The 16,164-nt window shown below is 41.3% G+C and overlaps 1 protein-coding gene across 8 annotated transcripts in view; it reads left to right on the forward strand.

Annotated features, from left to right (window-relative positions):
• The window catches only part of NAV2 (neuron navigator 2), a 541,062-nt gene extending 530,391 nt beyond the window's left edge, over positions 1-10,671 (forward strand). For all 8 annotated transcript variants that reach the window (XM_079970617.1, XM_079970619.1, XM_079970612.1 and 5 more), the window contains 2 exons: positions 3,219-3,422; positions 4,683-10,671. In XM_079970617.1, the coding sequence (XP_079826743.1) occupies positions 3,219-3,422; positions 4,683-4,808 (330 nt within the window). In that variant the 3' untranslated portion in view covers positions 4,809-10,671. The remainder of the gene's footprint in view (positions 1-3,218; positions 3,423-4,682) is intronic.
• Positions 10,672-16,164: the final 5,493 nt, after the last annotated feature.

Genomic DNA, 16,164 nt, shown 5'->3' on the forward strand with positions numbered 1-16,164 from the left:
CGTTAATGCTTTCTTTAGCTTGGAAAGGAATTGCACCAATACCCAGTGGGTTAGACCTAGACTTGCTGGGAACCAACTCTGTTAACGGGACTCACCTACTGGAAGGAAGCGATTTTCACCAATTCCTCCTGCAGCCCTCTCTGTGCTCTGTTGGGCGACACTCGGGGCAGTGTTGGAGCCTCCACTGGATCAGAGTCCCTTCTGCTAACTAAATTAGCTTTTCTTTTCATGCAAGCACATGTCTGGAGCTATTTCACTACATTTATTAGTATCTTTTTAAGAACACAGTATTCTTTTCATTGGAGTAAGATGTGGGGAAAGGGCACTTCTCTCCGTAATTCAAGTAGTTTTGTTTGTGTTCTTATCATTCAGAAGAACAAAGCAAAAGCAATGTAATTAAACTAGTTGTAACATTTTTGTAGACTTTTTTTTTTAAAGAAGAAATATATATTAAATTCCTTTATGGTGTTTTAGGAGTCATTAAAGTGATTTAGGAGTCTTTTAGGACTGATTGAACTGATAGTGCTTAGTATCTTATTACAAGTTCTAATTGTTCAGCAGCTTCAAGCAGCTCAGACAACACTGCTATTGTTATCTCAGCCAGCATATCTGTGAAACAAACATGATAACTGCTGGTGACTCTGCATCTTAATCTATTTTGTGTTTCATGTTCCCATCCTCAACAAGTCAGTAACCATCTCAGTCTTGTAAGAAAGGACACCATTTGCTGCTGATTGTTTCCCATAAGAATGTATGAAGATGCCTGTGGTTTTTCAGTGCCATAACTTTCTGGATGCACAGTGATCTGAAAGCATATTTCAGACACTTAAATGGCCTTGAATAAAAAAGAAAAAAGGAAAAATAGTGTGATAAGTTTATAACCTTAACTTTAAGATTTAAGATATTATTCCACATTTTTAGGAAAGGAGACTTGAAAGTAGAACTGGAATTTTATAAGCATCCATTTGCCAGGTTGAATCTGTCTTTGGAGTAGAAATCCTCTTCTCTTCTTCTGACATACCATTTCGTTGAGTGAGAGTCCCTGATTTTGGATTACATGGCACCACCTAGCGGACAAATTTGCTCAGTAACCATTTGGTGTGCTCTCAGAATAAAGCGTGAATTCTGTTAATTATTTACTTAATAAATACACACCCTGCTTTCTGAGAAATCTCTACAAAGCATATTTCACTGTATATAGAATTGTTTTATTTCATACATATTGTAATGTTTCTAAAACAATTCTAGATAGAGAAAAAATATACTTTGTAGCAACACCATGCTACAAAGATTTGACAAATGTTGTCAAATCGGATATGTCCTACAGAAGCTTCAAACTGTCAGAATCCAAAGGTAGCAAAATACGTAGACAGAGATTCCATCTACCTCAAGTGTATGGTTCAATATTTTCCCCTCTTGTGTTTCTAAATGCCTTGGTCAAGAGAATGTTTACCATAAGAGAGAGAGAGAGAGAGAGAGAGAGAGAGAGAGAGAGTGTAATGGCCAAATGAATAAATGTTTTTTGTTTTAACTAATTGACTGGTTCAAAGGAAGACTGTTGAGAGCTCCCCAGTATTTTCTTTTAAAACTTAAGTTAAAATTTAACACAGGTTATAAAAGAGATGAATTGGAATAGGAGCATTTATGTTCATCATGTAACCCACTGCAGTCATGGGTTGCTCTTGAAATCTTTATGCCTGGAACGCTAATGACATTCTGATGTTCTCATAATGCATCTTTGCTCCCTGTGGGGTGGGCCTGCTTAATGTTCCACCATGTAAGCTGTCAGAACAAAGAAGTATAGCAAGTGAAAAACAATCCCCAAAAGGGCAGCCACCTTAAACTCTGTACTACAAGCATGGAAACATGAACATTCATTTTCCTCTAGAAACACTTTCTGTAACTTCAGCTTTCATCTTGCTCAAATGGTTTTGGCTAGCCCAAGACGTTGTGTGTAAATACGTTCACAAAAAGCCATGGCTCCACAGAGCAGGGTTTGTGGTGTCTTTTTGCAAGCTACAGTCAAATCAAACCGCCTCTTCAAAGTGGCGAGGGCATGCGCGTTTGAAGTCAAAGACTAAAATGTGTGGAATCACCTGTTCCTTGGGAGATTTTTGGCACCAAAGCAGGGGAAGCTTGCCAAGCACTGAACTGTAGTTCTTTGATGACTTTGAAGCCAAACATTCAAGCAAACAGTTTGGCAAAGGCACTTCTGAAGCTTTAACCACATTTGGTCTAAAAGGACAGGAGATCAGAGAAGCTTCATACCTCTTTTGTTTTTTACAAATTCTCAGAGGAGACGGTTGTCTGTCCCTGAGTGATTCCAGACAACCTGTTTATTGAGCATTCATCTTGATTTGTTTGCAGGGAGATTAGGCAACACAGGCTATTTAAAGAGCATTCATTATGAATTGAGGGGTTGTTGGGGGGCGCTGATGACATGTGAAACCAAGTGTCATCCCACACTTTCCTGTGCATTCTCCTTTTGCTTGCCTCGTTGCACATGCTCAGTTCTCATGAGCTGGCCAGCCCCATTAGTCCTTACTTTCAATTCACATGTACTAAGAGTTCATCCTAGGTACCTGCAACGCATAAAGATCCCATGGTTGCGTGTGATATATGATATCAATGTGCGGTAGGGGCACTTTGGTCCCACCATTCTCCTTGAGGAAACCCTCATAAACGTCTGAGGAATCCCAGGCTTTCCCAGAACACAGAAAACCATTGCTGTGATGGTTGTGACCTATGAGAAATACAGATGCTCAGACACCTCCAAATGCTTGGGAATCATCATTCCACATCACTTGCAATGAACAGGCAACCCAGGAACAGTTAGAGCTTGGTGCTTAAAGGAGGAAGCATGCAGAGCTCTGGCTGTTCTTGGCCCGGACATTTTTTACACAATGGGAGATTCCTCTTGTGAAATGTTATGACAAACCAAAAGGCTATACCTTAAAGGCCTATATATCCCCACCCCACTCACCATCCTCCACCCCTCCCCATCTTTTCTTCCCAACTTTATACTGTATGCAGCACTAATGCCTCGCAACAAATAAAACTGATCTGTAGAAAACACAACTTGAAAAAAGAGACAATGCACATATTTTTGAAAACTAGGAAATCTTTAATAGAAATTTGTTTTTGTTTTTTTAAAAAGGGCCTATATATTGAAAAATCTAATCTTTTAATGAGGGTCGATGTCTTGTTCTTGCTTGCAGTTGTATGGAAGAAGAGCACCATGGGAAGACCCTGCCAAATGGGTAATGGACACTTACCCATGGGCAGCCACCCCACAACACCACGAATGGCCTCCTTTGCTGCAACTGCGGCCAGAAGATGTTGGATTTGATGGGTACTCCATGCCTCGGGAAGGTTCAACCAGCAAGCAAGTTCCACCTAGTGATGCCGAAGGAGATCCTCTGGTGAGATTTCTCAGCTGGTCAGCAGCACAAATTTTATTGTGTTGAATGTTGTATCATTTGGAAGCATTGAGACTTGGTCCAGGAAGGCATAGGTGGTCTGTATAATGTACACACAGATGACCCCAGTCTAGCCCCATGTGTGGTTTGTGGCTCATCCTAGAAGTTTAGAATTGTGTTGCAGATGTGATGGTGTCTACTTGGCTTGCAATGTCTGTGTGATTGCTTTGTGTATGCTGTGCTGACCTTACAATATGTTCTATGAGAAGCATCTCTTAAGTTTTGGAAGGAGTAAAACGGTGATTACAAACCGCCTTCGAAACTTATCTCAAGGCCATGCCTTCTGCAAATTCTTTCACTGAGCAGATTATGGTAATGGTGCCCTTTTCATGTTACAACAGCACCACAGAAGCTGCTTTTTCCATGGATTCATAGGATGGCACTGTTATGTGAGTGGTCTTGCCCATTACAAACAAATGGGCAGGACCAATCATGTGGGACCCAAAATCTCTTATACTCTCAACTGGCTGCAAAAAAACCCACTTCAGCATCAATGACATTACATGTGACTTGCAAAAGGGACTTAGATAAACGGTGGGGAATCTTATCCCCTGAGACTGCATTCATCCCTAACTTGATGCAAGTCTGAGGAGCCAAGAGAGAGGAGATGGGCGGGGGGAGGGGGACGGACCCAGGAGAACATCAAAATGAACAGAGTGATGGAAGGAGGGTGTTTGCAAGCAGTCGGTTCACACTTCCAGGAAGAGCAATCATACCCTCCCCTGGCAGCCCACTGAGAGGGGAGAGAAAGGGGTGGGCCCTTGACAAACACTGTTTTTCGCCCTGCCCAACATTGGCATGTGAGCCGCAACAGATCCAAGTGTTCCCTGACCCTGCATTGCATGATGCGATGGAGATGGGTAACTTATAACCTCCAGAGAAAGGTTGAAATGTTTGGCATGATCTGCTACTAGGACAGAAGGATTTTTCTAGCTTGTCCAGCAAGCTAGTTCCACTCCACCCAGCCTAACTCCAATTCTGTTTCCACCACGTAGCTACTGCCAGTAGTCCATAAACACCAAGGAAGAATTGGTTGCCCAGTCTACCCTGCTTGTGTAGGTGCTAGATTTCTTGTGACATTGAATGCTAATTGAGGGTCTTATGCAGCAAGCAGAGCAAGTGCTTAAACAGGCCAATAAATAAATGTGGAAATAGAGCCAACATTCAAGTAACACCGCTTGTCCTCTTGTGATATTTCCTCAGATGAACATGCTGATGAGATTGCAGGAGGCAGCTAACTATTCAAGCCCACAGAGTTATGACAGTGACTCCAACAGCAATAGCCATCATGACGACATCCTCGATTCATCTCTGGAATCAACATTATGATGCGAAAATAGCAGAAGTGGGTTATTTCCCATGGTCCATCTCCTGCCTTGCTTAGAAGACATAATCACCAAACCATGAAGATCACTGGTCTTTAGTCCAGCTGGACATCTCAGTATTAGAGCTGCAAGAACAATAGAGACACTATTCCGCCCCTTCTGTTTCTCCCCCAACCACCCCCTTTTCAGTCTCAAATATGGGTGCAGGCAACCCAGTTGATGTTTTTGAATTGTGTTTTTATTTTCCTTAATAATTAGAACTGCACTACTTTGTTTTTGGTTTTGTTTTTTTTGACATTGCTGTGAGCTCACATGCCTAAGACACTGAATACATGTTTTTTCCCCATACCAACAATTACATTAGTCATAGTAATTTGTGGTGGGCGTGGGGGAAGAAGGAACAAAAAATGTTCACCTACAAAGCTATGAAGCAAAAGAGCTTTGTGCCATGTACTGTCCAGAAAGGGAGAAAAGGGAGTGGATCTTGCCTATGCTGCTTCTGACCAAACTCATTCAGAATTTGCTGAACTTAAACATCATCTTTCAGTCTAACCTCATCTACAGATAGTTCTGGTGCTATAAAATATTTGCTTGCCTTGATAATGTTCCACAAAAGGCAAAGAGCTGAGAAACAGGGAAAACATGTACACACACACATGTACACACACACACACACACACACACACACACACACACACACACACACTTATGGGTGTTCTCTAGTTAGAGATCTGGCTTTTTATGTTTATGTATTTCGTTTTCTTTATATAGGTGCAGATGTAAGGCTTAATCCACCCCAAACACAGATGTTGCATATCATTTGCTACTTTTCAATGGAGCCACGAACCTTTGAGCCACAGCAGCATGTTGTGGACTATGACCATTTTTGCCAGGATTCAAAGTAATGCGTAGGAAAACAAACATACCCACAGCCTGTGTTTTACTTCCACTTTTTGCTTTAGCAGTTGTCACCGCTGAAAAGGCAAGTGGCTTTTAAAACTAGATTGCAGCTTGTCTCTTCAGGAATAGGATCTGCATCAGGGAAGACTGGAAGCAAAACTCCAGTGTGGATTTCATCACCCATGGATGAACATCTGTTCTTTGCATAGCTGCCCATACCGGAAGGGTGAAAACACGCTTAATGAACACTTCCGGTTTTAGTTACACTGTTACTTAACCCAAACATTTACCAAAAGTTTGAGGCAGCAATTGTTTAGCCTTCACACTGCCCAAGTACAATTTTTTAACACTTCATCCTCATGCCTCAAAATAAACTATTTTTGAAATGCCCTCATTTTCAAAAGCCACTTGTCATGAGGAATGAGAATTCACTGTTTTTCAGTACAAAAACACTAAAGCCTATTTGGACTCCTGCAACTTGTTAAATCATTTTTATTAAGCCAGGTCTTGCGTAAAGGAGAACTGTGTCTTTAAATATTTTATTTGTTTCTTTGAAGGGTTGTGTTCTTGAACCTATCTGGTTCTTAGATTCTCCTTTTCCTCCTTGCCCAAACGCACAGAGTAAAGTTTTGTGTTTTTTAAAAAAAATCAAAAAAAAAATCTTGGTGCTTCTGCTGGGGAACAAGAACACCTCACAAAGAATTGCACTCTGGTTTGTGTTTTTCTGTTTGAAATATACAACTAGTCAGCTGTCTCAGGCTGTACCACAGCTAGAGCCACAGTCAAAACACACACACACACACGCGCCTTTTCAGCTATCTTTGGGTGCTGATTTTTTTTAAAGTGATGCCTTACCTACTTTCTACTAATTGTGTTTGAATTCCATTAGTGCTGCATATGATGGGGGTTTTTTATTTAAACAAAACAGGGCTATAGGAGTCATCTCTTGGAGTACAATTATGTGAGTTGCTGTGAATACTGTTTGTAATAAGATAATTGAGATTTCTTCTGTTTTTTTTTTTTTAATGTGACAACAACTAAAAGAGTGGAAAAAAATAAGAGGGAGAGGGCTTTTCAGAATGTCCATATCAACTTACAGCTAACAGTTTATTGGACAAATGTTTATCTAATGGAGGCAGAAACAAATATTCTAGGATGCTGTACAGCATCACTGCTAGAATCTTTTGTTTTAGAACATGCAGGTTAAATGTTTGTCACCATTTTGAAAAGAAAGTGTTAAATCTTTGTAGGGTTAATATGATGCAACAGACACAAGCCCTCTTCAGACATTATAAATGTCAAAGCGTATAGGACAGTCCTCAGCAACCTTGTGCCCTCCAGAAGTTTTAGAGGGCACCAGGTTGGCAAAGGGCACCGTAAGAGCTCTCGCCCCACTTCCAATCACGTTGTGTTGAGCAGCAAGGTATATAGGGGGCTTGTAAATGGGTACCCCTGAGCATATTTACAAGCCTCTCTGCAATCAGGAACCCCAGTTGTGCAGAGGTTTGTCAGCATGTTCATGGGAGCAAACTTACAATCCCACTTCAATCCTTACCATTCAACACAGCAAAGTCGGGGGGAGGGGGGAGCAGGACCGCTACACAGTGTTCCCTGCCTCCCAGACATCCAGAACCTGGTGGTGCAGCAATGAAACCGCTCGCACATTTGCAAAGCTAAGCAGGATCTGCTATGATTTCAAATTGGATGGGAGACCACGTGTTGAGATTCCTGCAATGAAGAGGGTCAGACTAGATGACATTCAGAGTCCCTTCCATCTCTACAATTCTATGATTCTAATTACCACCTGTGATTCTAACTTTGTAATGCCTGAAGTGGACTGTGGTTATGCTACCATGCCTCATGAAAGAGTAAGGGTTTTTTATTATACCTCATAACTTTCTGCTTTTGGTGACGTGTGAATTTAAACTGTTGTGTTTTGGAGTTTTTTGTGAACTTGCTCCCATTATGTTTTTCTAGAACTAATGGCCTGTTGAACTGTTGAACCAGAATTGCTTGAGTGTTTCATCATAGCAAGATGGAAGGAGGGTAGCTGACCTTCTTAATTCTCACCTGGTTGCTGATAATGGACCCTAAGCAGATCTGTCTAATATGCTGGAGAGAGCTAGTTTTTTAGCTCCCTGCTTCTTAGGACCTCTTGCGGGACAGATTTGAAAGGTTCTCCCAGGTCAAAAATTCCCTTCATATGGAAATCATCATCCTAGAAAATGATTCTTTCTTTGCCTTCTCCCTGAAGTGCTATCTTTACGCTTGCAGGGTTTTTTAAAAAACAAACAAACCAAGAACCAGCATTAAAACAGGAGATCCATGTACATTTTGAATGGTATAGTCCCAGGAAATTTGTACTGCATGCCTTTTATAAATGTTTGAATAGATTCATCATACCCAACATTGAACACAGTTTGGACTTCTTTCAGCATAGCACTTTCCTTCATAGGAATATGTGGTGTTCTCCGTTGAAATAATTTTGAAGGAAAATGTTTAGAGGAAGACCACTTGCATTGGGAAAGACCCATCTGTGTCCCATTGGAGATTGGTTTCTACATTGCATGTTTTTAAGCAGTTTCTGTTTCGCACCCCATGAATGTTGTAGTTGGCGACCCATACTTCTGGAGTCTTGCAGAGTTCCTAAAGTCATACCCTGACTTGCATGATTCAGTAGCAACCACACACTCTACCTGGAACACAGAGCTTGCCTAGAAGGAGGTGCACGTCATACGGGCAATATATTTTGTTGTATATGTGAGGCTTTCCCCCAAGTCCGGGATTTACAAACTAGGGGAAGATTCACCTAAGTTGCTGTATACAATGAATGAGATCTGCTCATGCAGTGGGACCTTCTTCCCTCTGCATCCCATAAATCTGTTATGGACAGAACAGGTTTGGGGGGTACAGGGGAGAGAAGAAGCAAACTCATTGTGCAAGCAGACCTTTTTCGCTGTGTGTGTACCCCAGTTATCGCAGTGTTGAAGTCCACCCCAAGTGATGATATAGTGCAGGTTGGAGTCAGGCATTGGACCTGTATGGCAAGATCTGCATGGAACTGTGTAGCATGAGTGATTCCCAGCTGCCATGCCTTTAACATGCAACATTAAAATGTCTTGCTGAAAGCATCATTGCCACATAGTTAATAGTGCTAAGAAAAGTATGCCCTGGAAGGGTTCCCATCATCTCCTGCCTTTTCTCTGCTAAAAACAGAGGGATCCTGTTTAAAGTAAACCAACCAATGAGGGGGGTTTTCCCCAGCCAGTGGGGACTTTTTTCCTAAGGGAACTGTGGAATCGGGTTCTTGATGTGTGTATGCATAGGCTCATAAGAAACATTCAAGGATTCTGCTCACCCTACCCAATATAGTAAACAATGTTTATTACAGTTGTGCCCCAGTGGCTAAATTATACAATTTGATTCCCAACCACCACCACCACCACCCCTTGTATCTGTTTGGAATTGACAATTAGAGTTTGCTATTTGTCATTTCCAGTCAAGTCTCCTCCTCTGCAAAGTGGTTTCTGTGAAGGTACATTAACAACTTTACCCTGTTGTGCAAGTCCAGAAACTTCCTTATAAAAGTGCCGCAAATTTATCCTGATGCAGTGATTCCATGCATGCTTCTGCTGTCTGGTCCATTTCAAAGCAAAGAGCAACTCTTCATATGTAGAAAGCAAAAACCACGTATGGAGATGATCTCTCCAGTGAAATGTGTGGAGAAATTTTATTTAGCCGAAGGCTTTGTTGTCCAGCCAGACTGAATTGGGAGCACTGAAATTTCACAAACATCAAGACATACAAGAATTATTTACAGGAATGATATGGCTGGGGAAAGCAGTATGTGGGATCTTGACTGACATCAGATATATAGCCTATTTGACTCCCTTTACAAAATCTCTATGCTGGGTATTCAGGTTTTTTTCCTCTCCTGCATATCCTGTTGCCATGAACAGGAAATGAATTCTATCTTTTTATTACCATAGTTTGTGTCATTTAAAAATAATTTACATTGAGCAACTTCATCCTTTTGGATGATCAGACAACTTCAGTATCCTTTCTGAAACTTCGGGATTCAGGGTTACCTGTTGTGCACATTTCTTACCTAGCTCTTCTTTGCAACATTGATAAATAAAAATTCCTTCCCTTTTTAGAATGATGAAATACTTCATCTGAGTTGCTTCCAGTTTTGCCTTCCCTCAACCCACCCCACAAATTGGAATTACTTCTTGGTTTTTAGTGCAAGACTCTATGCAACAGTCGTGTTTTGTTATAAATTGGAAGCATGCAAAATATTTCTTTCCTTCATAACTCAATAATTGTACAAGTCATATATTGGATTTCTTTTTTTTAGGGTGATGGTGCAGAAACAGGGAGGGGTTGGTTAGTTCCTCCTCCTTTTTGGTATATTTTGGAGATACAAATAAACCCCTTACAATATTGCATTGGTGATGCTGACATTTTTGATATTCTGTGTCTTGAAACTTGTCTAAATGTGACAATTCCCTTTTAAGGAAAAGGAGAGAGCGAGGGGAAAAAAACACATGGAAAAAAATTGTGGAGATTAAATGGAAGGTTGCTGTTTTGATCTAGTTGTTTCCAGTGGAACCATTTATGAGAAAAGTTCTCTTTTAAGATGTACATTTTTTTTTCATTGTAACATAGAACTGTAAATATTTGATTACAAGTGCTGCATTTTGATGAATTTTTTCTAGCCATTTTTAAAGAGAAAAACTAGGAATTGAGTATTTTGTGTACAGTATGATGTTTACCTCCGCCCTACCATCCCTATTTAATTTTCTGTTACCATTTAGGATTGGAATCTGCCGTTGGTCTGTTTTGGACCATTCCTCCCTCTGGCCTGCCCTTCTCACCCCTGTCCTGTGTCATGGAGAATAAAGCTAATGATTGTACCAGTCTTAAATTATTCATGATTCAATAAATTTGATGATTATTTATTCAGATTGGTTGGTCTTACTGCCGTTTTTACTGCTGTAAGGGTTGGAGCAAAATTCCGCATAGTTCATATGCCATATAAACTATAATAGCAGCAGTAGTTAGGTGATGTGCCGCATTCACCAGTCCAATTATCTATGTGTTTTGGATTCAGATCCTTTCATCTTCTTTATTATTAAAGTCATGTTGCCGTACTCTCAGCAACAACAATCTGCACATGCTGCCGAAGAGAATGTTCAAGGCTCATTTCAAGTCCACAGAAGTTTAAGAACAGATACTTGATGAATCAGAGTGTTTTAATTGTGCAGACAGTCACAAGACAAGGGATGCACACCCTAAACGAGGTTTTCATTGTCCTCTCAGGTGGACAATGCATGGGTCTCCCAGTTGCCCACATGGGATCTGCAAGTATACAAACATTACTAGTGTTCCTGTAAGCGTTAAAAAAAGTGCTAAGTGAAAAGGGGAGTGTGTAATGCATGGGATGAAGAAAGTGGGTCGTGAGAAGTTTCTCCCTCATAAGAACTAGAACCCTGTGTAATCCAATAAAGCTGAATGGTTTTTGGTTTTTGGTTTTTTTTTTTTTTATAAAGGTAAAGGATCCCTGGATGGTTAAGTCCAGTTAAAGGTGACTATGGGGTTGCGGCGCTCATCTTGCTTTCGGCGTTTGTCCACAGACAGCTTTCCGGGTCATGTGGCCAGCATGACTAAACCACTACTGGCGCAACGGAACACTGTGATGGAAGCCAGAGCGCACAGAAATGCCATTTACCTTCCCACTGCAGTGGTACCTATTTATCGACTTGCACTGGTGTGCTTTCAAACTGCTAGGTTGGCAGGAGCAGGGACCGAGCAATGGGAGCTCACCCCATCATGGGGATTCGAACTGTCGACCTTCCGATCGTCAAGCCCAAGAGGCCCAAAGAGTCAAATTCATGGAGAAACATGTCTACTAGTCATGGTGTCTACATTACCTCTAGTATCAGGCAGTATGGTACTGAGTACCAGTTACTGGAAAACACCGTGCTATTGCTGTCATGCTCTGCTTGTGGGCTTCCCATAGGCATCTGGTTGATCACTCTGTAGATGCTGGACTAGATGAGTCTTATATCTGAACCAGCAAGATTCTTATGTTGTTAAGACAGCCTCTTTGAGTTCAATGGGACTTTTCTTCCTGGAAACTGGGTACATGATTGCAGCCTAAATGATCAAACATGTTTTTCTGTCATAACTGTCCTCGGGAAACAACTAGTGGAGAAAGGTGAGGTTGTTGTTGTTTAGTCGTTTAGTCGTGTCCGACTCTTCGTGACCCCATGGACCAGAGCATGCCAGGCACTCCTGTCTTCCACTGCCTCCCACAGTTTGGTCAAACTCATGTTTGTATCTTCGAGAACACTGTCCAACCATCTCGTTCTCTGTTGTCCCCTTCTCCTTGTGTCCTCAGTCTTTCCCAACATCAGAGTCTTTTCCAGGGAGTCTTCTCTTCTCATGAGGTGGCCAAAGTATTGGAGCCTCAGCTTCACAATCTGTCCTTCCAGTGAGCACTCAGGACTATTTCCTTAAGAATGGATAGGTTTGATCTTCTTGCAGTCCATGGGACTTTCAAGAGTCTCCTCCAGCACCATAATTCAAAAGCATCAATTTTTCGGCGAGCAGTATATTACTATGTAAAAATAAATTATTTCCTTAAGAATGGATAGGTTTGATCTTCTTGCAGTCCATGGGACTCTCAAGAGTCTCCTCCAGCACCATAATTCAAAAGCATCAATTCTTCGGCGATCAGCCTTCTTTATGGTCCAACTCTCACTTCCATACATCACTTGAAGGTGAGGTAGAGGCGTTCAAATGTTCGTAGGCAGCATTTTATCAGCAAACCTAGAGATAGCATAGAATCCAATCATTTACAATGTGAATGAGACGTGTGATCCAGAAAATAAGCTGCCTTAAATCTCATTGGTGTAAGATATAGTGATTTAAGCATTAATGAATAGGATTATCAAATTGCTTAGCCTTGTCTGGTTTGATGCCAAAATTATTTAGTATTGTTATGTACACCGTCCCTGTCTCTGAGTGGTGAGAGAATCCAGGGGTTCCAGTGTTTGCCCAGGGTTTGGAGTCTTTGGAATGAAGGTTAGTAAGACTGGGAATTCTATAGGCTATATGGTTTATTTACACATATATACAACCTGCACATATGATAAAGAGATTCACAGCATTAACATCCCCAACGATCTTTCTTCTCCATTAATCACAGCTTTGCATCCAGCACAGAGCAAACATGTCCCTGTGTCTTTCAGTCTGCTTCCAGCTCAACTTAGCCACTCTGGCTATGCTTTTCCTACCTGACAGCTAGTTTGGGGTGGGGATAAAGCCTATCCATTTGTTCCATGACACAGAGCAACATCTCCGGTTCTGCTAATTGTTGTGACTTTACTAGCTAGCCTAAATCATTACCTCAACAAAGGAACTGGTTTATTGCAGGACAGCAGCCAGACTGACACCCTCCAAAACACACACATTAGGATATGAAGATCTCTCAGGAAAGTTTTTGTAATTATCTCAACCTGACCACGAGATGGCAGCAAACTCAAGCTAGCTGAAATTGGGCTTTGCTTGGTTGCTTAAGTGACCAAATCTTCATACTGTATAAACTCAAGCTTGCTCTTGCTCCCTCCCTCCTTTCTCCCAGTGCAGGTCCCTGTGTGGCTCACAACAAGAATGGAAACAAACCCAACTAAAAATAAACAAGCAGTGTAAAAAAAAAAAAAAGTAACTCTATTAAAAACTGCATTGAAAACACGAAAGCATTTAGAAGTGCACAAAAAAAGAAAGTGTACTCTCCCAGCACTTGCATTTAAAAGTTTCAAAATAAGAGATTTGAGGGGGGGGGCACAATTTGTATACTTTTAGAACATGGGAAGATGCCTTACACAGGCTGACCATAATTTATTTTTACATAGTAATATACTGCTCGCCGAAGAATTGATGCTTTTGAATTATGGTGCTGGAGGAGACTCTTGAAAGGAGGAGACTCTAGGAGAGAAAGTCCCATGGACTGCAAGAAGATCAAACCTATTCATTCTTAAGGAAATAGCCCTGAGTGCTCAGTGGAAGGACAGATTGTGAAGCTGAGACTCCAATACTTTGGCCACCTCATGAGAAGAGAAGACTCCCTGGAAAAGACCCTGATGTTGGGAAAGATGGAGGGCACAAGGAGAAGGGGACGACAGAGGACAAGATGGTTGGACAGTGTTCTCGAAGATACAAACATGAGTTTGACCAAACTGCGGGAGGCAGTGAAAGACAGGAGTGTTGGGAAAGATGTTGGGAAAGATGGAGGGCACAAGGAGAAGGGGAGAACAGAGGACAAGATGGTTGGACAGTGTTCTCGAAGATACAAACATGAGTTTGACCAAACTGCGGGAGGCAGTGAAAGACAGGAGTGCCTGGTGTGCTCTGGTCCATGGGGTCACGAAGAGTCAGACACGACTAAACGACAACAAATATACTGCTTAATACCTAAGGTAGTCTCTCTAAGTAATTTACAAAATAACAAGTACATCATAACAAACTGAGAAACTACAATAAAACTACAGTATGGGCTCCTCTGAGATGAAGGGAATAATAATAAAAAAAATAAAAATAAAAATAAATAAATGCAATGCTCTACTAAAACACTGCTCAAGATTGCTTTGGCTACATCTCTATTGCATGGCTGGAATGAGTTCAAGAAATCACTGAGGCCCTGCCTGCACTACACATTTAAAGCAATATTTAAAGCACTTTGAACAGCCATGGCTTCACCCCCAAAATTATGGGACGGTGTTGAGGGACCACCACTCCCTATTCCCCTCGCAGAGCTACAGCTCCCAGGGAACTTGGTAGCTGTGTAAGGGGAATAGGGGGGTCGCATTGATCCATAATTAAACATATGGATTTTAACTAATGAGCCCCAACCAGCAGAAGCTTATGCAAGTCTTCTGCTAGCACAATGGGGCTTTCCTCCCCTCTCCTCTAGCCCACTGTGTGCCCCCCTCCCCAAATTGGCTCTGAGTTAGTGGGGGAAACCCCCAGAACAGGACACAAGCAGAAATGCTTGTGCTAGGAGAGAAATCTGCTTAGTGCTTTGTTGAGTTTGTTGAACCTGCTAAAGTGCAATGTCTGATTTTTTTTTTCCTTGATGACACATCCTGTTTGATGGTTGTATGTAGCATAGTGGCAGGAGTGAAGTAGATAGCATTTGCAACATCATTACCATACTGCAAACTACATAGTTTATCATCTCAGTCCTTTAATATTTTTGTGGAGAAGCATTCATGTCGTTTGGTGGTTGTTAGCTCCCCCACACAGTACAACCCCAGAGTTGGGTGCTTCTTTCTTTCTTTCTTTCTTTCTTTCTTTCTTTCTTTCTTTCTTTCTTCCTTCCTTCCTTCCTTCCTTCCTTCCTTCCTTCCTTCCTTCCTTCCTTCCTTCCTTCCTTTCTTGATGGCACTAAATAGCAACTCTGTTCCCACTTCTTACTACCCTGCTTTTCATCAGTCTCTTATCAGCTTCTTGGCACTTTCTCACTCACAGATTGAGTGACAGTAGCAATGAAGACTGAAATGTAGGACCTTATTTTTAGCTGCACGTAATTGTTCTCTCTGATTTATATGCATTATAAAATGAAATTTATTTATTTACAGATGAGAAGTGTGTGTTATGGCACAATTATACATTTTTAATTGTGCTTATTTTATGTGCTCTTTTCTGATTCATTCGCTTTTCAGACCAAATTCATAATTTATCTAGGGACCATTTCCCCCCACAGTGGTTGTTAATTCAGTATTACAACATAGTTGGGTAGCAAGGGCTTGTCTGAAGATTTGTTTCTTGCATTGCTTTTTCCATCACAGGATGAATGATAACTAATGTGAGAATTGGTTATGAGTCACACCTGACATTTACCTGCACTTCTGCAGACACAATCTCTCTCACACACACACTAAATTTACACTAGTGCAAGCTATAATGAGACAAATGGGCAGAGAGGAAAAACCCTCCTGAATTTCGTTTTGTTTTTAATACACCTTGGAATTTTATGTTTTATATTTGTCATGTGGGTATTTAATTGCTTCCTTTGTTTGCAAGTAATACTGTAGATCTCACACGTTCCTCCTGAAGATATCTGAAGATTGCAGGCTGCAAGAGCAATTTGTAACCCTGCATGCAGGATCTGGGGTGGCTTCCTTTTCAGACTGTGTGACTTTTTTTTTTTTTTTGTATGGAGCATCATCTCTGGCGAAAATAGTGGGCCGGGAGATTAGCAGGATCAGTGCAGGTGAGGCATTTCAAACAAGGGATTGTTGTTAAAACTACAAACAACCTTTAAAGCTGATGCAGCTCCCAAGTCAGTGGGAAGCAGCTGTCAGGAAGCCCTGTTAACTTTTCACCCTTCCACTCCAAATTCTTCTTGCTGGCACAGACTCCCCCATAGGAAAGGAAGAACTATTTTCAGTGGT

The sequence above is a fragment of the Podarcis cretensis genome, assembly GCF_951804945.1.
Source record: "Podarcis cretensis genome assembly, chromosome: 1".
Taxonomy (NCBI): Eukaryota; Metazoa; Chordata; class Lepidosauria; order Squamata; family Lacertidae; genus Podarcis; species Podarcis cretensis.